The 21,753-nt window shown below is 45.0% G+C and overlaps 1 protein-coding gene across 2 annotated transcripts in view; it reads left to right on the top strand.

Annotated features, from left to right (window-relative positions):
- Window positions 1–1,830: 1,830 nt before the first annotated feature.
- Window positions 1,831–21,753, top strand: part of RAD23B (RAD23 homolog B, nucleotide excision repair protein) — a 42,985-nt gene continuing 23,062 nt past the window's right edge. Inside the window, exons 1-2 of one of the 2 annotated variants that reach the window (XM_040963869.1) lie at window positions 1,831–1,836; window positions 9,552–9,553. In XM_040963869.1, coding sequence (XP_040819803.1) covers window position 1,836; window positions 9,552–9,553 — 3 coding nt within the window. In that variant the 5' untranslated portion in view covers window positions 1,831–1,835. Of the gene's footprint in view, window positions 1,837–5,874; window positions 6,349–9,551; window positions 9,554–21,753 lie in introns of those variants that run through there. The other variant, XM_040963868.1, reaches the window with a different exon arrangement.

The following is a 21,753-nucleotide window of genomic DNA, read 5'->3' as shown; positions in this document are numbered from 1 at the left end:
CAGTCGAAGACAGCCCAGAGCTTTGGGACCCTGCACCCACGTGGGAGACCTGGAGGGAGTTCCTGGTTCCCGGCTTCAGATTGGCGCAGCACTGGCCCTGGTGGTCACTTGGGGAGTGAATCATCGGACGGAAGATCTTCCTCTCTATCTCTCCTCCTCTCTGTATATCTGACTTTGTAATAAAAATAATAAATCTTAAAACAAAACAAAATAACAACAACAACAAAAAGAATCTAGTGTGTTAAAAAAAAAGATTTATGTTTTTATTGGAAAAGCAGATTTATAGAGAAGGATCTTTTGACTGCTGGTTCACTCCCCAAGTGGCTGCAACAGCCAAAGGCAAGAGCCAGGAGCTTCTTCCAGGTCTCCCACGTGGGTGCAGGGTACCAAGGCTTTAAGCCATCCTTGACTGCTCTCCCAGGCCAAAAGCAGAGAGCTGAATGGGAAGCAGAACAGCTGGAATATAAACCAGCATTCATATGGGATCCTGGTGCATGCAAGGTGAGGATTTAGCCACTAGGCTATTGCACTATGCCAAGAAATGGAATCTTAATCCAATATAATTGGGTTCTTATGGACATGGGCACAGACACACAGTGGGGGAGCGTCATACAGTTACAGAGACTGATGGGCTATAGCTACAAGTCAAAACATTCTGCTTGATGAACTGCAGCAGGAGCACAGCCCTACCAACATCTTCATTTTGGACTTAGCCTTCAGAACTGTTAGACCATTCATTTTGGCTGTCTGAAGCCACTCATTTTGTGGCATTCCGTTACTGCAGGCTGGGAAAGCTAATGCAGGTCCATTCTCGGGGAAAGTAAAGAGAAGCCACAGGAAGAGTACAGTGTCCTGGAGTGAGAAGAATGGTCCCTCTGAAGAGGCCTACTGGAATTGAAAGGAGTGTAGAAGTGGCATGTGTTGGATCTAGGAGTTAAGTTACTGGTTAGGATGTCTGTGTCTGCCCTCAGAGGGCCTGAGTTAAGAGTCCCGGATTTGGATCTGGACCCTGGGGCCTCCAGGCCTCCAGTAGCAAAGCAGGGAGCAATGGCCGGAACCCAGAAGAGGATCACATGCAGGGAAGCAATGACATGGTATGCAGTGCACTGTCACTCACAACAAGGAAGAAGTCTCTTAGCTTTACTTTCCTCCCTCCTTCCTACCTTTTGCTGAGACATCCCAGGAAAGCGTGTTGGGGTAGTCCATGTTGGTCATCCCTCACGGGGCACGCTGAGGAATAAAGAAATGGAAGGGAACAAATGATGTGGAGGTTAGTCAGAAGGTAACCGATATGGTGTACTTTCCCTGATAATATTCCTTCCCCTGAGCACTACTGTTCCTCTTCAGTCACAAAGGAAAACAGTACATATCATCACCTGATTGATATATATTTAGTTAATTAATTTGAAAGGGAGAGACAATCTTCTATCCACTGCACTCTCCAAATGACTGCAACAGCTGAATCTTAGCCAAACCACAGTCAAGTATTGGGAACTTCATCCTAGTCTCTCATGTGGGTACCAGAGGCCCACATCCTTGGACCATTTTCCCTTGTCCTGCCAGATGCATCAGCAGGGCAGACAAACTAAAAGTGGAGCATCTGACACTGGAACCAGCACCAATGTGGAACCTAGCATCATATGCAGTGGCTTATCACACTGTGCTACAACATTAGTGTCAATATTTTATTTTTAGTTGATGATCCCACTTGAAGAATCCCAGGGAGCAGGGACTTCTGTTTTGCTTCCTACTCTTTCCTCAGCATCCAGAACAGTTCCTGGCAATGAACCTCTTTGTGGAAAGAATAGTTTAAAAACTGGCCCCAGTATTTTCTAAGTCAGCAGCTGGTTCATCTTCTCTTGCACATCTTCTTCCATGAAAACATTCGACTGATTTCCAAAAACGCAAGCAGAGTGTGTCTGCTTATGACCAAGCATTTGGAAACCACAACTTCCTCCTACCAATCTATCTTTGCCCAATAGCTCCAGAAGGGAAGCCCAAGGCCTGCTTTGCAAGACCTTGCTGTTCAAGATCCTCAGCTCTGCAGTCTTGGTATCAAGAGGTAGGAGTGGGGTCTTAGCACCCAGCATGTGAGCTGGAGGAGCCTAGGCTCACATCCTACAAGGAAGCATACAGGTCCAAACTGCACTGGTGGGTCAAGAAGGTATGTCTAGCCTGTGGTTCTTCTCCAAATGAAAAAAAAAAAAAAAAACAAAACAATACACTTTGATCTGAACTCTAAAAATATGTTGTGGTGGGGAAGAGAATGGAGTGGCATTGTGGCTAATGACGAGTCTCCTGTCTGAAATGCCGAGAGCTCATACTGATCCCAGTTTGTCTCCTGGCTGCCCCACTTCCAATCCAGCTCCCTGCAAATGGCCTGGAAAAACTAGCAGAAGATGGCCGTGGTGTCTGGGCCCCTGCAACCATGCGGGAGGCCCGACAGCCGCTCCTGGCTCCTGGTTTCTGCCTAGTTCTTCCCTGATTGTTGCAGCTATTTAGAGCGCAGGCCAGCAAATAGAAGCTCACTTGCTTGCTCTGTCCCTCTGTGTATGTCTCCCTCCTGTCATTCTTTCAAATAAATGAACACATCTTTTTAAAAGTTAGTGGGTAAACACTATCATTAATTAACCCTTAAAGCCTACTGTTGTCACAGTTATTTGAGAAATTCATTGGCATTTTTGTATATGTCTAAAAAGTTTTAAAGATATTAAGAAACAACTCTCTTATTTCTAAGGATAGGAAGGAGGGGTTTTTATTGTCATTCACTTCCTTTGTACATTGTTATAATTTGTTTGCTTTTTCCATGAGCAGAACACAATTCTTTATATATTCACTGATACATGAAAAGGCCTGCAGAGATAATAACAGTTATGGCAGCAAATAATAGTCCAGCTTTTACAAATTTTTTTTATCTTCTATATTATAACTATTGTACATTATAAAATGACTCCACCAACTTTTCAGTCAACAAATACTGGATTTTCACTTTGTGTTACGTACAGTGAATGAGAAAGACAACAGCTGGCTGTACAGAGCCTACAACTGAGTAGGGATTAGCCACCATATACTACAAGAGCGCAATGTGGAGGAGGCATTGTTTTAGGTGCTAGAGCAACATTATTAAATAAAGTTCCTCTCCCCAAGAGGAGAGCCTTGCCTAGAAGAAAACACTTAGCCTGGGGTTATCATATGTCACTGAAGTTGGTGGGGCAGGCCTAAGGAAGTACAGCTCATCTTGGAACCTGCCTTAGTCGTTTTCTGCTGCTACACACAAACTGGGTAGTCTTTGGCTCATGGTTCTGGAGGTTGGGGAGACAGGGTGTGGAGCTGGCCTCTGGAAAGAACTCCATGATGTCCTGACACAGCAGAAGGCAAGCACACACCTGAGAGCAAGAGAGTTGAACTCGCACTTAGCAGGGATTCACGCCTATGGCAACAACATGGATCCACAGTCTCATGAGCTGTGCCCCTATGAGCTCATCATCTCTTCAAGGCCTCACTCCTCAGAACGCTACATTGGCCACTAAACTTCAAAGTGAATTTTGGAGGGGACCCCATATCACACTAGGATCTGAAGACAGGCTGGAGAATGCCATTCAAAAGATCAAATTCTCTGTCTCTCCTCCCTGTAACCTTGTCTTTCAAATAAAAATAGAAACAAATCTTTAAAAAACAAAAAGGTTTATGGCTGGGAGGGCTGGTGCTGTGGCATATTAAGCTAAGCCTCTGCTTGTGGCATCAGCACCCCATATGTAACATGTAAGTAGGTATTAAGCACAGATGTGACATGATCTGACTCCCAAGGCTGTTGGTGAGGCAGCTGGGAGGAAAACAGCAGAAATGGACTGCCAATGGTGGTTTACATTTGTTAGAAGCAGAAACGGTGGGAGGTGGCTGAATGTGGCCTGTGGTTCAGAGACCAATGTTGACAGACTTCACAATGCATTTATGTAGAGGCTATGGGGGGGGGGGGGCAGTGAGGCTAGGTTTTTTTTTTTTAATTAGGAATCAAGACAAAATTTTTTTTGCCTGAGCAGCTAGGTAAAGGGTGGCACTATAAGCTAAAAAGAAAAAACTAAGAAAGGAGCAGTTTGGCCATGAACCGGAAGTTTGTCCAAAAAGAAACCAGTGTATCTGCTTGGCCCTGCCAGTGCAGAGGCTTGCTGCCCTTCAGGCGAAGATACTGCAAGACAAGCCTGTCTATAGCTCAGAGGGGAAGTCTAGGCTGCAGGCACTTTCAAAGAAGGGCAGATTACCTGCTGCTGCCTGCAGGAAGACAGAGGGAGAGGCCAGGGATCGAACTGCAGTGCCCAGAGATGCACTGTGAAAGGGGACAGTCCACTTTGGGTGGAGTGGGAGGGAAAACTCTGGAAACCCATGGCCAGCCAGGCAGGGGCCTGAACTGCTGAGATTCTGGCCCAGAGACAGTTTAGAGTCTGTCATGCTGCTGTACTAGACATGCTTTTTTTTTTTTAAGCTTCCTAGTCAGATATATAGAGGAAGAGAGAGAGAGGAAGATCTTCCATCTATTGATTCACACCCCAAGTAGCTACTATGGTTGGAGCTGAGCTAATCCGAAGCCAGGAGCCAGGAACCTCTTCCAAGTTTCCCAAATGGGCGCAGGGTCCCAATGGACCATCCTCGACCATCCTGCTTTGTCAGGCCACAAGTAGGGAGCTGGATGGGAAGTGGGGTCGCCAGGATTAGAACCAGGGCCCATATGGGATCCTAGAGCGTTCAAAGCAAGGACTTCAGCTGTTACGCTACCACTCCAGGCCCTAGAACTGTTTTATACTTGAACCGCTTTAAGCCACTTATGTTCCAGGGAATCTCTCTGGGCAGTCCAGGCTGGATATTCCCCATCAAAGCTGACTGACGGAGCCCGATGCGTAACAGCCCTGACTTCAGCTTTCTCTTGTTACTCAGGGACTGTCGGTCAGGCTCCTTAAACCAAGATTTTACAGACATGATTCAACTCCGCTCCAACAACCGACGAGTTGGGTGCCATTATTGGCCCGTGTTACTGCTGAGGAGCACGAATACTGATGGTCTGCCCACCAGTAAACAAAGTAAAACCCACGCCTTTGTGTAACTTCAGTCTGGGCCTTAGAGGAAAGGGAGAAAGGTGATAAACTCAGTAAATATGTACCTTGGGTGGTAATTAGGTGATAAACGCTACCATAAAAATGATCAGGATAAACGAGCTAGAGAAGTTGTGATTTTTTTTTTCAAGCAGGGTAGCCAAGGAGGCCCTCACCAGGAAACTGCGCGAAAATTGACAGGAGGGCAAGCGCGAACTGCAAACGCAGGCAGTGAGTGGAGGGGCTGCTGCCCCCAGTGCGAGGACTCGGTGAGGTGGGCTCAGTGCAGACATCCCACCCCCTCGGGTTTCCCAGAACCCCTTCCCGAGGTTTGAGTCCAGGGAGTCTGCGCCCTCTGGATGAAGGATGGACGGATTACACACCGGCTCAACCCGTAGGTGCTGGCCCGGGACTCCCTCTGGCTCCCGCGAGCCTTCCACTTTCCGCCCTCTCAGCGTCTACTCAGACAGGTTTCCGCGCAGGGCTGCTCGCCGGCAGCTACCGATGGCGCAATGGGGCGCGCGGGTGGGGTCGGGACCTGGGCGGAGCGGCTGCCGCCTGGGAGGACGCCCCGGCCGTCCACGCACAGCAGCGTGTCCCGACCGCACCGGACGCCCGCGGCGTGCGCCTGCGCACATCTCATCCAGGCCCACGGCGTTCCAGTCGCCAGGCGCCACTCCTCCAGTTCCGGGGCGGGGTTTCAGACCGCGCCTGCGCGCTGCGCCGCCGTGCCCTGCGCCTGCGCGTTGCGCTCGCCCGGCCCCCGTTCCGCCCCCCTCCTTAGGTTTTCCAGGTGGGGGAGGGGGCGCGTCTCGGCGAGTCACGATGATGGCGGCCACCATCGTGTGGTGAGCTAGCGGATTCTCTGCTGGTCTCTCCGAGTCCCTCGCGTCTCCGGCTGCAGACTCAGGGGGCTGGCGGCGGGCACGTGAGGAAGCCAAGAGGCCCGAGCTCGCGCGCGGTGGTGGGGGGGAAGGCCGCAGTCGCGGAGACAGCGGCGGTGCGGCTCGGGGCCCGGCGCCCGGAGGAGAGGCCGCTCGGCTGGGCGAATGTGACAAGCCCCCACCCCCACCGCCTTCCTCCCGAGAGCGCGAGCAGCGCGGGCGACCCCAGGGCCCGGCCCGGCCCCAGACCCCGCCCAGCGGCCAGCGACCCGGCGGAGGCCCGGCAGCAGCCGAGCTGCGCGGCGGCGGCAACCATGCAGGTCACCCTCAAGACCCTTCAGCAGCAGACCTTCAAGATCGACATCGACCCGGAGGAGACGGTGCGGGCGGGCGGCTGTGCGCGCGTCCAGGGGCGGGAGGCGCAGCCGGGCGCGGGACCGGAGGCCCTCGGCAGCCGGCCGCGGGGCTTTGTGGCCGGCCGCCGGAGGCCTGCGGGCACATGGCGTGGAGCAGCGCACGGCCGCCCTGGGGCCGAGCGGGGCAAGGGAGGCGGTGGGGGGACCCGACCCTGGGGCTGCCGCTGCACCGGTGGGGGAGGGCGGTGTAGACGTGGAGGGCTAGGAGTAGGTAACCCGAGCTGACGGGTGCTTCAAAAAGAACTCTCAGGTTCCATCTGTTGGCTTGCTGGATGGGGAGAGAGGGTGGTGAGATAGGTTGGATGCCCCTTTCTCGGGAGGGGATGATACCCCCTTTGTTGGCCTGCACCTCGAGCCGTTTTGCTGCCGCCCTCCTGGCCCCTCCAGCACACACGCAGACGCAGAGCGCTCCTGCCGAGCTCCGTGCTGGCGGGGATCTGTGCAGCCGAGCCCTCGGATCCAGGCTCCATTCCAGGTTTCGCAGGTCCTCTGTTGCAAGTCTGGGAATTGTTGGGGCTGGAACCCTGCACCCTTCTCTCACCCCCACCCTCCTTCCCCCATGTTAGCTGTTCAGGGCAAAGAACGTGAAAACTTTGGATTTCTTCTGTATTTAGTCTTCGAGCCTTAGGCCCACGTGATACATTCTCGTGCCATCTTCTCTACTTGTGACTGCTGAAAGCCGCTGGGTCGAAGTCAGTGCAGCCTTTTGCCAAGAGTCTAAAAATGTCGCGAGTGTATCTGCTGCGCGTGTTGTGCCGACCACACGCCGTTAAGACTGCCATGTCAACTTAAAACCAGCAGCTTGCTGCTGCTTTATATATGAAAAAAAATAGATGATTTTATTCAGGGTGGAGACTGGGGCCTTGTGTTCCGTCTGTGGCTTTGTGACTTAATTTGTTCTGACCTTGGACACTTTGCTGTTTTCCTTCTCCATAATAGATATGATAGCTGTGGATTAAATAGTGTTTGGTTGGAGGTCAATCAATGGAATTGTTTAATCAGCAGGTACCTTTGAATGACGATGGTGTTTAAGTTTTTACCCCTCACTTTCAGTCTTCTAAGTGTTTCAACAAACCGGGAGAGTTTCCAAGCGTTTGGGACTTGGAAAGAAATCTCAAAATAATCCATCAAATGCAGATGGATGCTGTGTGATGAGGTCTCAAAGGTGCAGGTGGTCTGAGAAACTTGCTATGTGTCAGAAGTAACCGACAAGCACCTCTGGCTGATGCTGCTAATAGAATCAGATTCTTCTGGAATATTCCTGTTGCTAGGGTTTACTGTTGGGTTACAACGACACAGTTGTCTATTTAATGATTTCAGACCAAACTACATAAACTGCTTCTTTGGTTCTGTGGGGTAATAAATGTTGGCACTTTAGTAACTGTCAGTTTGTAATAGTTAATTCCAAATGATTGGAACCTGAAGGTTCTCCCCCCACCCACTTTTGTTTTGAAGGGAAAAGTGTATGCTGGAGTTACAGGGCTGCCCTTCTGGCTTCAGGGACAGCTTCCCGCTCTAGAGACCTGTGTTGGCCTTTTGGCATGTTACAGGTAGAGCCAGTGCTGTCCTGATGTAAGTTGTTAACTGCATTTACTTTTTTCATTTGTTTCCAATGAAAAGTATGCTACCCAGAAAGACCTGTGTTTGCGGGGGTTTGCTTCATTTTTGTTGCTATTACTATGATTATAGAAAATATTGCTAGCTTAGTCTAGGGTAAGAAATGAAAAAGTATTTACATTAAAATGACTCATCAGTTTTCATTAATAGCTTTTAAGTTTCAGAGATTTTTTTTAAAGACAACCTTTAGGTATTTACTAATTCTTTATTTTAGTATTCCAGTAAGAAAAGAAGTAGTAACTATGGTGCAAGTGACTCTGTCTTGCTCTAATTTGGTGTGATAATTAGATAACCAAAGATAAGGTAACTAGATAAAAATAAAGTTAGGATTTCATTGTGACTTCATGGGGTGTTTTTTTTTTTTAAGATTTATTTTATTTTTTATTGGAAAGTCACATTTACCGAGACAAAGGAGAAACAGATCTTCCATCCGCTGGTTCACTTCCCAGGCGGCCACAATGTCCGGAGCTGTGCTGATCTGAAGCCAGGAGCTTCTTCACAGGTTTCTCACATGGGTACAGAGTCCAAAAGCTTTGGGCCATCCTCGGCTGCTTTCCCAAGCCACAGGCAGGGAGCTGGATGGGAAGCTGGAACACTGGGATTAGAACTGGTGCCTATATGGGATTCGTGCGTGTTCAAGGAGAGGACTTTAGCCACTAGGCCTACACCCATGTGGATACAAGGTCCAAAGACTTTGGTCCATCCTCAGCTGCTTTCCCAGGCCACAAGCAGGGAGCTGGATGGGAAGTGGAGCTGCCAGGATTAGAATCGGTACCCACATAGGATCCCAGCATGCTCAAGGTGAGGACTTCAGCAACTAGGCTACCACGCTGGGCCCTCCCTTTTCAAAAAATTTGCTTGTATTGGAAAGGCAGATACACAGAGAGGAGGCGAGAAAGAGAGGAAGATCTTCCTTTTGATCATTTACTCCCAAAGCAGCCTCAATGGCCAGAGCTGAGCCAATTCAAAACCAGGAGCCAGGAGCTCTTCCAGGTCTCCCACACAGGTACAGGGACCCAAGGCTTTGGGCCATCCTGGACTGCTTTCCCAGGCCACAAGAAGGGAACTGAATGGGAAGAGGGGCTGCTGGGATTAGAACCAGCACCTACATGGGATCCTGGTGCTTGCAAAGTGAGGATTTTAACCGCTAGGTTACTGCACCAGTCCCTCAGTTTTTTTTTTTTAAAACTAACTTTCTTGCACTTATTAGCCATTTTGTACCATGGCTTGGCCAACACCATGCAGTGCTTCTAGTGTTAACCGTTTGCAAAGGTCTTTGCTTGCGTGGTGCTAATGCATCCCCTTTGAAAAGCTGTAGAAACGAGAAGGTGGTATAGGTGGAGAATGTAGCTAAAAGGTTTTCTTTACTGTGTTTGGTTTTAAATGGGCAGTACTGTTAAGAGGTAGGATTTACAATGGCTAACTTCTAAAGCATTCAAATATGTCTGATAGACCAATATTCAACATTCCTATAAATACTTGGTGGCATGCTGGAGATTTTTAGGAAAATTAAATGAACTTTTTAAAAGCTTAACTCCAAAATTAGATAGTGGTTATTTTGTGTGTTTGGGGGTACTGCTGCCCTTTCATTAAGAACAGGCAAATTAAAGAACTGTACTGTTAAGATAATTGCAACTCAGTGGTATGTTATTGCATCAGTGAGATGGTAAGTGAGGGTACATGGTATACAGATAGACCCTGTGATCTGTAACTCTTGGCAGTGGATATGTGCTTTGTATGACCGGGCATGAGAGCAGTATTTTTGACGTAAAATTTTAAATGCAGAAGTTGGCATGTTGCTGTTTCTCTATTAATGACGTTAAAACTGAGTGTGCACTGGATGTTTTTGATGAGAATTGTAAAGCTTTAGTTTTTGTAAGCCACTTAGTGTGCTGTGCAGTAATGTGAAGAATTGCTTTGTGATTTACCTCTGTAGTGTTGTTGTTAGAAAATACTATTTAGCGTTTGTTGTAAACAGTATTGTCTAGTCACCGTTGATTAGTGGGTTGTCCCTGTTTTACTGTATTTTTTTATTTAATTTGTTTTTTTTATTTGAAAGGCAGAGCTACAGAGGCGGAAGGAGGTACGCGTCTTCCCTGTGCTGGCCACTCCCCAGATGATCACAGTGGCTGAAGCCACAAACCGGGAACTGCAAGGGCCCAAACACCCTAGCTGTCCTGCCTCACCTGCCCAGGACATCAGCAGGGAGCTGGATCATAGCGGAGTGACCATGGAACTAGTACCCATTTGGGATGCTGGCTGAGGCCCAAGCCTGCTGTGCCACAGTGCTTGCCCCAGTTCGTTGATTTTCAACATAATTGTGCTGTGTATAGCACCTTATTTATAGCAGTTTATCAAAGTATTCAGAAGATAAATATATAAGAATGCTAAATAATAGGTGAGCTTATGGGTTCTTAACATCATAGGCCAAATTGCAGGAAGAAACTGGAAAATGTGGTAGGATTTCAATGTATTCTTTTTTCAACTTTAGTGTAGATTGGATGTTGATTTTTGAAGTAAATATTTGTTGGTTGCTTACTGAATGTTAGGCCCTTCCAGCTGTTAATGGTGCATATGGTCTAGTGAGAGAGAAAGCATTCCAAAATGTAAAAGAGCAGGTCATGCTAAGGCTGTGTGGAACATTTCTAGGTGAAGTGTTGTGGTTCTTTTAATTTAAGTCACACAAAGCCTTTCTGAATAATAATGAGCACTCAACACAAGTGACCAGAGGGCACTAACTGCTAAGACAAGGCGTTTTGAGAGTTTGGGAATGTGTTTTGAGAATCAAATGCCTGTGTTCCTGAAGTGAGGGGAGAGAAGAGTTAAGGGGTTAGAGATGGTTATTAGGCCAGAGTTTGTAGGCGTTCAATGTAGGCTAGAGTCTTTGGAGGTTACATGGAAAGAAATATTTATGATTTTGAAAAGATTTTGGTGTTTTAAGGGCAAGAGAGACCTTGTAAACTTGTGAAGAGTTTAAAGTTAGAGCTTGGGACCAACGAAGGAACAGTGAGAAAATCAGAAACGTAGATTAGAGATACTTTGGAAGGTAGGGTAGGGAGGATTTTTGATGTGTAGGAATGAGAACTAAAGATCAGTGGTTGCACCGAAGGCTAGGTGAAGATGCGGCTGGGGCTCCTGCATCCCTGAGCAGAGTCTTGGCTAGTTCGCACCCTGGAGTCAGCAGCTGATGCTCAAACACTTGCCTCTGGTCTCCTGGCTTGAGCCTGGCTTAGCTCTGGCTGTTGCAGGCATTTGGGAGTGTGAACCAACAGATCTGTGTGTATACCACTCTTGTCTTTCAAATAAGAAGCAGTATTAAATAATTCCACCTTGATTTTGTTTTTATAAGTTGTGTTTGTCTTGAGTTGTAGAAGATTTGGAGGAGCAGAATTGGGAATGAAGGCTTCAAGATTCCTCTTAAGCATTCAGTACATGTGGCAATTAGGACATGTTTGGGTCTGGTTTCCAGAGAGGTTTGGGCTGGAGTTAGAAACATGAAAGTAGCCAACATAAATGGTCAACCTCAGTCCATGGGGCTGAATGAAATAATCTGGGAGGCTTTCAGGGCCTTTTGCTGAAATTACTCATTGGATGTAATTGATTACTCTGCATTATAGTTGTGGGACCTTTCAGCTAGGGAAAAAGTTGAGGAAAGGTAGATCCACAGTAAAATGAGAACAGACATGATCTTTGGTTTTGACAGCTTGAAATCAGTAAGTAAGCGGTCTGCTAGTAGAAGTGGAAGCAAAGTAGGTTGTCCGTGAAGTGAGGAATGGAAGGGAAGGTGAGTAAGTGGAGATGTAGCAGCTACAGGCGTAGAACATTTATCAGCCTTGAGTTATTCCTTCTGATGTAGTTGCCTTTATGTGTGGGTTAGAAACATAGAAAATAACCACAGTTCTGATGGTACATTACTGGGCTTGGCAGAGTGGCTAAATCCTCACTTTGCATGTGCCAGGATCCCATCTGTGTGCCAGTTCATATCCTGGCTGGATCAGCTCTAGCCATTGTGGCCGCTTAGGGAGTGAATCAATGAATGGAAGTGTGCTCTCTGTAAATCTGACTTTCCAATAAAAATAGACTCATTTAAAAAGGGGGGAGGGGGTTGGCACCCATATGTAATGCTGACACCACAGTAGAAGTTGCTACACCAGTGTGCTGACCCCAACAGAGTTCTTTGTTTAAATAAATAAATAAGAAGCCCACAGTAAATGGTTTAGTGAGTTTCAGTATCTATGGTCTTGTCCAAACATTGGTTTTCTGCTCCTTAATCTCTTAAGCACTGATCTCTCCTTTTGCTCTACCTCAGTTATTCAGTATTCAATTGGTAACTAGACCTTATCATTACTGCTTATTGTAGCTTTTTTTGTCTTCTTCAATCATTGTTTTTAACATCTAACAACACCACATTCCTTCTGATTCCAACTCCTGAGGTCTATAAGCCATGTGAGCCAGCTTTGTTTTCATTGGCCCTGTACTTCCCTCATGTTATCTCTTCCACCCCCTAGCCCTGTTAAGCAGTGCTTTGAATTGCCGTCTTGGAGGAGTTGCTTTAGCATGACCAAGCTTTGATCCCTAAGACTGGATCCTGCCTGTAATGCATGTTGTGTGACCTTGGGCAGGTGACCATGTCCTTATGTCCTTGTGTGCATCTGTTATTGACCTTAGGGGATTTTGAAGGGTCTAAGAGTTGAGGTAATACAATTACGATGCTTAGGGCAGTAATCTTACTAGGATACTAATAGTCTTACTCATAAACTCCATCGTTGAAAACAACAGATATGGTTAAGTTCAACTAATCACATGGGTTTTTCTCATTTGTAACATTAACCTTGACGAGCCCTTAGCCTACTGCTGGAGAGTCATAGATTTGACTAGTGGAAGATTCAATTCACCTGCTGTGCTTATTTTCACCTGATGACCACAGCTTTACCTAGTAGAGAAGTTAGAAACGGTTGGTACAGAACTTCTGTAAGATTCCCTTGTAGGTACTACCTGGTCATCTTCCCCTTGGAGTTAAGATGAAAACCAAGTGAGATGATGGGCCTCAAAATAAGTTAAGCAGGGCCACTAGTACTGCCACAAAGTGGGATAAACACCCAATTATGACACTGGTGTTCCATGTCCGAGTTCTTGTTTGAGTCCTGGCTGTTCGCTCCACTTCTGATTAGGTTTCCTGTTAATGCACATAGTAAGGTGCCAGAGGACAATTCAAGTGATTAGCTACCGCTGCTTGAGACCCACGTGGAAATCCTGGTTCTGGTTCTGGTCTGGCCCAGACCTGGCTGTTGGGACATTTCAGGAGTGAACCAGCCAGTGGTAGATCTGTTTGTCTCTCCCTTTCAGTGACACTCTGCCTTTCAAATAAATTAGTAATTTTTCTTTTTAAGAAATGTACAGTCTTTGGGACAAATCTGCAGTCAGTGTTCTTTTTATTGAAAGTTTTGCATTGAATAGTATATGAATGCCCTGCCATGTTGGCTTGAAGATTGGAATTTTTAAAGTGGGCAATATGTAAAGTATCTCAATTTTTGAAAGAACTGCCCTACATTTCAGCATCCTGTAGCAGAGTAAATCCTGTTAGATGATGTTCTACCATTTGCTTGTGTAAGTTTAAACAAATGTGCTTCTTCTGTAGTGTCCCAGAAAGGTCATTGCACAAGTGAGTGGACTTTTATAAACTCTAAGCATCTGAATACCCAATACAGCAGAAGAAATAGACTGGCCACAAATGATCTAGAGACATGAACATGTCCTAGATATTTAAATTGGTAGATAAAATTATATCACCTCCTCTCCCACACTCTTCTCATTGAATTAGATGGGGAACTTTTCCTTGTAATGTCACTGCATGGATCCGGTCTGCATCTATAGAAACTTCAGAAATGACAGATTGGGAGCTCTACCTACTCAGTCCCCCAAACTGAAACCATACTACTAGGAATATGCTTTAGGGTAGATTAAATTGACATATGTAGATTGGATTGACAGTCAGTATTAATACATAGACTCTTTGGGAGAAATGGGTTCTGGATTTCAGATCATATATTTAAGGTAACAGCCTTTTGATTCATAGCCCCAATGTAGACACTGCCTTTGCTTATTGTGTCTTTTGACATAGTTAGCGCTGCACTAACAGTTACATTTTAGTTTTAAAATCTTTTGTTTGGCCTGGTGCAGTAGCATAGCAGTTGAAATTCTCGCCTTGAACATACCAGGGTCCCATATGGGTGCTGGTTCTAATCCCGGCAGCCCCGCTTCCCATCTGGTTCCCTGTTTGGGAGCGGGAATGCAGTTGAGGATGGCCCAAAGCTTTGGGACCCTGTACCTGCGTGGGAGACCTGGGAGTGAACCATCGGACGGAAGATCTTTCTGTCTTTCTCTCATCCTTTTTGTATATCCACCTTTCCAATAAAAGATAAATTTAAAAAAATCTTTTTTCTTGTATTGCATTCCCTGAGTCCTTGGATCTAGTGGGACAAGTTTTTTCCTTGCTAAAATCAGCTGCCGTCTTTATAATGGATTTTGTTTTTAAAATGATCAGTCTACTCTGGGGGAAAATTTGAGGAAATATTTGTATTGGTGCAGAGGGTTTTTTTCTTTTTGAAAAACATTAGGAGGAAAAAAATCTTAGCAAAAGAAGTTTTCAAAGCTTAAATGTTCTTGCAGAACCATTTCATAGATTTTCAAAAAGGAAAAATTGTTGTTAGTGTAAATTGAGGATAATAATACTATCTTCCTGTGTACTAGTTTCTGCTTACTGTATGCCATTGCACTAACTGGGGCTTAAAGCAGCAGTAGCCAGTTATTTCGGTTTCTGAGAGGAATTGAGGAATTGTTTAGCCCTGTGGCTCTCATTCAGCCTTAGGAGGTTATTAAGGGCTATGATCATCTCATGTAAAGGCTTCAGTGTGACTGCAGGGGCCCTCACGGCTAGCAACCTGTGCTGTTTATTGGCTAGCAACTGTAGTTCCTCCCCGGATGGGCTTCTTCCCAAGACATTCTTTTCCCAATGTGAGTGATCCGAGAGAGCAAAACAGAAGCAATAGCTCTTATGTATAACCCAGCCTTGGAAATCATGTATTTTACATTGACCGTATTTTATTGCTGTTGTGGGCTGGCTCATAATTCATTGTGAAAAGGCATATAGAGTGGGCTTGAATAGTAGGAAAGGGGGTTATCTTGGAAGTTGGCTACTACAGAGGTACAGTCACAATTGATAGTTGATTAGGGGCCAGCACTGTGGCTGGTGCAGTAAGCTACTGCCTGCAATGTTGCCCTGATGGGGGTGGGTTTGGGTCCTGGCTGGTTGGCTTCCTATCCAGCCTCCCACCTGAGAAAGCAGTGGAAAATGGCCCAAGTCCCTAGCCCTTGCCAAACATGGGAGACCCGGATGGAGCTCCTGGTTGCTGCCTGGCCCAGTCCTGGTCATTGTGGCCCTTTGGGAAAAGAACCAGCAGATGGAAGATCCAATTCTCCCTCTCTTATAAATCAACCTTTCAAATAAATGTAGAAGATAAAATCTTTTTTTTAAAGATGCTGGCGCTGCAAGGTGGAAGATTAGCCAGTTGAAGTGTCGTGCCAGCCCCTATTATGATTCTTGAGTTAACCATTTTCTATCTTGTTTGAGTGGTGATAAAGTCATGCATTATATGTAGGGGCCAGTAAACAGCAAAATTAACGTTCAGTTCCTGCTTCATATCATCCTTGGCTCGGTGACCCTAGTTATTTCCTGGAACTGAAGTGCACAGTTTTACATCCATTCTGCAGAGATGACCTCCTGGTTACCTGATCATGAGCAATAGCCCAGAGGGAGTCATAGTTGCATCCATTGCTTTCCGAGAGACGATATGCAGAGTTGTAGACAAACTAGTGTAGGAGCCATCCTTGAGCAAATACATTATGATTGAAATGCCTATGCAACATCCATTGGAAGTGCCAGTAGAGAGAGGAGAGTTAAAGTAGAAATAAGGATGACATTTGCATTGTTATTAGAACTAGAGACAAATACCATTGGTTATCCTTGAAGTTTGGAAGAAAGGCAATATAGGTTTTGCCTGAGCATAACCAGGCAAAACCTACAAAGGGGTCGGCAATGCCGGGAATTTCACAAAGCTGTAAAGAGGAAACCCAGAGAAGTGTGGCAGTATGAAAACAGGGTACCAGTCAGTGGATATTTGGTGCAGTGGTTAAGACATTGCATGGGACACCTTAATACCATATCTTTTGAAGTGCCCAGGTTCGAGTCCTGGCCATGCTCCATCTTCCTGTCAGCGTGTACCCTAGGGGGCAATAAGTAATGGCTCAAGTAGTTGGCTCTTTGGCCCCTGTGTTGGAGGTGCAGCAGATTGAGTCCCTGGCTTTGGAATGACCCAGTCTCAACAGTTGAAGGTATTTGAGCAGTTGATCATTGGGTGTAAGATTGATCTCTCACTCTTGCTCTTTCTGTACCTTGCCCTGCCCCCACTCTCCAATCATAGCATTTTTCAGATACGTTAGGATGGTGGTAGGCACTATCAGAATAAACAGCAAAATGAGGTTTTTTTTTTTTTTTTTTCTATTAAGGTGATAGAACTGGGTTTGAGGGAGAGTTTGGCAGTAAAGCCAGGGGGAGGACAGGCAGTGTTAAGGGTCTGTAAGGCACTGCAGAGCACTGGAAGGGGAACCAGAGCGGTGGAAGGAAAGGGAGGCCTGTTTCACTTGGTAGGTGGCAAGGAGATTATGGAGCAGCATGCAGTGAGGTGTGTCAGTTTGATGGGACTGTGTTGGGAATTAATCTGTTATTTCCTTTTAGATGAGGTGGAAAGTGATCATCTACAGAGATGGGCATAGGGTTTGGGGAATCGGATTCAGAGAAAAAGAAAAATGCAGATTTCATTGAAAATGACCATTGTTGACAATGGAAGATGGGTTCACAGGGAGAAAAGTGAATTTATCTTTTCATTTTCTGATAGCGTGTGGAAGACTGGATGTCAGGATAGGTTCACAGATGGTTAGATAGACAAAAGGTTAAGATTTGCTAGCCAGTTGAGGTAAGAATATGACCCCAGAGTGGGTGGATACTGATAGAAAGAAATTCACTTGTGTTGGTCCAAACCCAGAATTCTGCCTGGCAGAAGCAACAGAAAGACAAGGCAGTTCATAGTGTCAGAAAGATGATGTGAGAAGGAGCAGCTGTGCTGTTTAAGAGCTGGCGAAGATTGAAGTGAAAGGAGAAACTGTAGCCACCAAAGCTTTAATGAGATTTAGGACCAAATGGTAGTAATCAAGGGGGAGTAGAGGATTGGCTCCTACAGTTGGGTTTGGATGACCAAATTTCACCTGTGTCCTGTGAATGTTTGACTTAAATAGATTTAAAATAAAAATTATTATAGTATTGAGGTTAAAGAACAGTGCCAGAATTTGGACAGACCAGTGAACTGTTCCAGAGACAGGTCACATATTTTCTTTGATTCATTATCAAAAGAGGTGTTCTGGGGAAAATGCCTCTGTCATTTTATTTTTTTTATTTTTTTTTAAATTTAATTTTATTTTATTTATTGGAAAGGGGGATATACAGAGAGGAAGATCTTCTGTCCGATGATTCACTCCCCAAATGAGCGCAACGGCTGATGCTATGCCGTTCCGAAGCCAGGAGCCTCTTCCGGGTCTCCCACGTGGGTGCAGGGTCCCAAGGCTTTGGGCTGTCCTCATCTGCTTTCCCAGGCCACAGGCAGGGAGCTGGAAGGGAAGCGGGGCTGCCGGGATAGAACCAGCACCCATATGGGATCCTGGGCGTGCAAGGCGAGGACCTTAACCACTGCGCCACCGCGCTGGGCCCTGCCTCTGTCATTTTAAAAATGTGGATTTATTTTGGTACGTTGCCCTTAAAAGTTGATCACTTGATACTCTCATTCTAAGAGGTTATCGCCTCACGTTCATTAACACCAAGAATTACTGCGAATAGTCTTTCCCAGTCCATTGGGTTGTTGGTTCAAGAACTAGGTGTGTTTTTTCCTTAATTAATTTTCATTTTTCTTTCTTTTTTTTTTTTTTCTATTTGACTTGGCTGCTTTGTTTATTAATTTCCATTGTTGACTAATCAGCACTCTTAGATTATGACTACTTTGGGAAAATCATGTAGGCATTGTGTTCAGCATAGCCTTTTTATTCATTAGATAATTTTTTTCACTGTAAACTGTTGAAGCTTAGAAGCATCTTGTATTGACATTACTGTCATTTTGTAAATGTTTTCAGGTACAGATATTTAAAATATAGTAACTTACATTTGCCTATACAGAAATTGGTACTAGGTATTTTCTTCTTTTGTTTTCATTTACATATTTAATGTCAGATCCTCCACTACCTTTCTAGCCCATTAGTGGGGAACTGGCTCCAAAGTGGAGCAGCCTGGACTTGAACTGGTATTCATGAACTGCTGGCATTACAGGTGGCATTTTAATGCACTGTTCCACAGACCTGGCTCCTGAGTTGTTTGTTTTAGGTGTCGCTGCTCTGTGAGTCACTCTTTCAGGGCCTGCAGTGGGTGGAGTGGGGTGGGGAGGAAATCCAGAAACTCAGTCTAGGTCATCTACCTGGATAACAGACTCAACCAGTTGAGCCTGCTGCCTCTCAGGATTCATGTTAATGTGAAGCTGGAATCAGGTGAAGCCAGGAATTGCATCTAGACACTTGAACAAGATACAAGCATCTCACATCTGCATCCTAACCATCGGACGTAATATGTAGCAAATTACAGTTACATGCCGGTGTCATCTTACTGATTTATGGAATATATTGTAAACTGGATCTTGATGTGTTTTAATCACTGTTTTGATTTCTTTAAAAATTCTATAATTACTAGTTAAAATTACATAGTTAAAATTATATAGTTACTAGTTAACTATGTAAACATCATCCAGAATTCTATAGTGGTAGCCCCAGCTGTTGGCTGTAGGTTGCCTTGTACCTAGACAAGTGTTACACAGCTGGGAGAAAAGCAGCAGCCATAGCTAGCTAGCATCCTAGGCCTGGTTAATGCCAACTTTGTGTTAACTGTACCATTGTGCCAGAATAGTCAACTATTCTGATTTTTTTTCCTTTTTTTTTTAAGATATGTGGAGGAATTTGGCACCACTGGTTGCCTGCCTAGATCAGGGCTGCCTGTGCACGTGCCATTTAGCACTGGTTGCCCCATGTGCACCTTGGCGCAGGGACTATGGATTGACCAGGGAAAGGGGCAAGAGGATGAATGGAAGGGAGTATGCTGCAGATGAGGAATGACTTCTGAGGGACTTCCATGGACAAGGCCACTGTACTGGCTGGCCATGGAATGCTTGTGTCAGAACTGCGCCTCCTCAGTGGCTAAGATGGAGCAGTGGACGGCATGCCCAGACGCACATGGAGGATATGGCAGTCCTCTGGGGCCTGCAGAGGACATCTGGTACCATAGCAGAGAAAAGTGGGCAGAACCAGTGATCAGCTATCCCAGCCAGACATTGACAGCTACTATCTGGGTGAATGGAGGCTCAGAGGTGAACTATGTCAGCCAATGGACCTTAGAACGGTTTTCTCATCCTTGGAGAGGCGGGATTGGCAGCATTTCAGAATTATTCAAACCACTTGAGCAGAACCGTCAAAGCGTGCTCCACACTGGGACCATGGGATGACACTGGGTGGCCATTCCTCATCCCTGGGTACTGAGATAGTTGGGAGGCTGAGTGTGGCTTCTCCTCTTATCCCTCTTACACCACACACAGGAAGAAGAAAAAGAAAACTTGGAAACAATGGTCTTAACTACTTCCCCCTAACCCTCAACCCTTCCCACTCTAGTTAACTATGTAAACATCATCAAAAATAAAATTAAACAGTATTTTTAAAAATTATGTAGTAGTAGATGGTTAGGGATTGTCCTACTTAATATACAGAAATACATATTTTTTGTCCCTTTTGCTCGTCCTTGGTATACAAAGCTCTAGAGTCAGTCTGTTGGTTTCTTTAGTATTTTTGAAATATAGTCAATATTGTTTGTGGCGTGAGTTTTTATTAAGATGCTCTGTATCTATTAGATGAGTATCTGTATTTATTAAATTTGTCTTAGCTTACTCATAACTTGTCAAGGTGAGATTTATGCTTCTATTCCTATCTCTTACTTTTTATTTCATATTCTTCACGTATTTCTCTGCTGTTTTTGTTTGTTTATTCAGAATATTACAATTCAGTACCCACTAGATGCTTACCCAGTCTGAGAACTGGATTCATTCATCATGGTGCATGTGATGTATAATTTATTTGTGACTTTCATCAAGTCATCATATTTGCAAGTCCTATGTTCTAATTTGTTGAGGACTTTAGAATGACTTGTATCTGTTTGTCAATATATACCATAACAAATATATTGTATTAGAAATTAAAGTAGAAAACCTTATTATTTGCTTAAAATCCATTAAATGTTATAATTGATTTTTTGGTGGGTAATAGCTTTCCTAACACCATGGTAAGGTAGTGAGAAAGCGGATTCTTTTTTTTTTTTTTTTTTTTTGACATTTATCTTTTGACTGAATTTAAGGTAGCTAGGCTTTCATCTGCTTTGGCATTCAGTCTTTTGTCATGTCATAAAGCCCCTGGGAAACAATGTGTATTTATGAAATGAGAATGAATAAAGGTAAGTAGTGATTTTTGACTCTTGGTTGCTTGAGCTGGGAACAGATCCTGCTGTTAATAAAGAAGTTGTGGGCACTTTGTATTTTTTCGATTTGAATCACAGTGTAGAATTACGCTAGCAGAGAATGAAATACTATGTTGGATAAAGATTTTATAAGCCAGAGTTTACTGCTGTAAATGTTTTCCTAGTTATTTTTTTAAAAATCTTTCAGGAGCTATTGCCGTGGGGTAGTGGGCCAACACTTCCCATGCATCATTATGGGCAGCAGTTCATGTCCTGGCTGCTGCCCCTGCAGTCCAGCTCTGCTTCTAACTTGGGAAAGCAGGAGAGGAGAACTCCCTCAGCCCCACCACCCACATGGGAGACTTGGAGGAAGCTCCTGCTTTGGATGGGCCTAGTACTAAAGGCCACTTGGGGAGTAAACGTCTCTTTCTCTCTGGAACTTTGCCTTTCAAATAAAAATAAACAAATATATGTTTAGATTTACTTATTTTTAGAAATGCAGGTTTATAAAGAGAAAGAGAGGAAAAGGTTTTCCATCTGTTGGTTCACTCCCCAAATGGCTACAGAGGCTGGAGCTCTGCGGGTTCAGAGCCAGGAGCTTTATCTGGGACTCCCATGTAGGTACAAGGGCCCAAAAACTTGAAGCATCCTCTCCTGCTTTCCCAGGTGATATCGAAAGTAGGCATCTGTATGGGAAGTGGAACAGAAGGGACACGAGCCATCACCCAAGTGTGATGCGGGCAAGTTGAGCCATCTCACTGACCCCGAATCTTTTTTTAAAAATCTTTTACTTGTTAGTTAGCATTGAAATTCAGGGCACTGGAAAATGTATTGAGATTTTTATGATGTGCAAGTATTTTTCCTTGGGAAATGTTACAATAGCAGTGATGCTACTGACCCATTTTAGGAAGATCAGTGTAGTGTGGGTGATTTACATAGCAATGCTCTGCTCTAAATATAGCTTTAGAGATGGTTTTGAATTTTAGCTTCTGTATAGTGGTGTGGATAAGGGCAGGCGATTTGCCTGCTTCCATGTTGTCCTCTGTAAAATCTGGTGAGTAATCTTGTTTTAGTCTCAGAGTTTTCAGAGTTAAATGAAATGTGTG

Source organism: Ochotona curzoniae, unplaced genomic scaffold (genome assembly GCF_017591425.1).
Source record: "Ochotona curzoniae isolate NIBS_2020 unplaced genomic scaffold, NIBS_Ocur_1.0 scaffold_3208, whole genome shotgun sequence".
Lineage (NCBI taxonomy): Eukaryota > Metazoa > Chordata > Mammalia > Lagomorpha > Ochotonidae > Ochotona > Ochotona curzoniae.
This window is presented reverse-complemented; position numbering and strand designations above follow the sequence as displayed.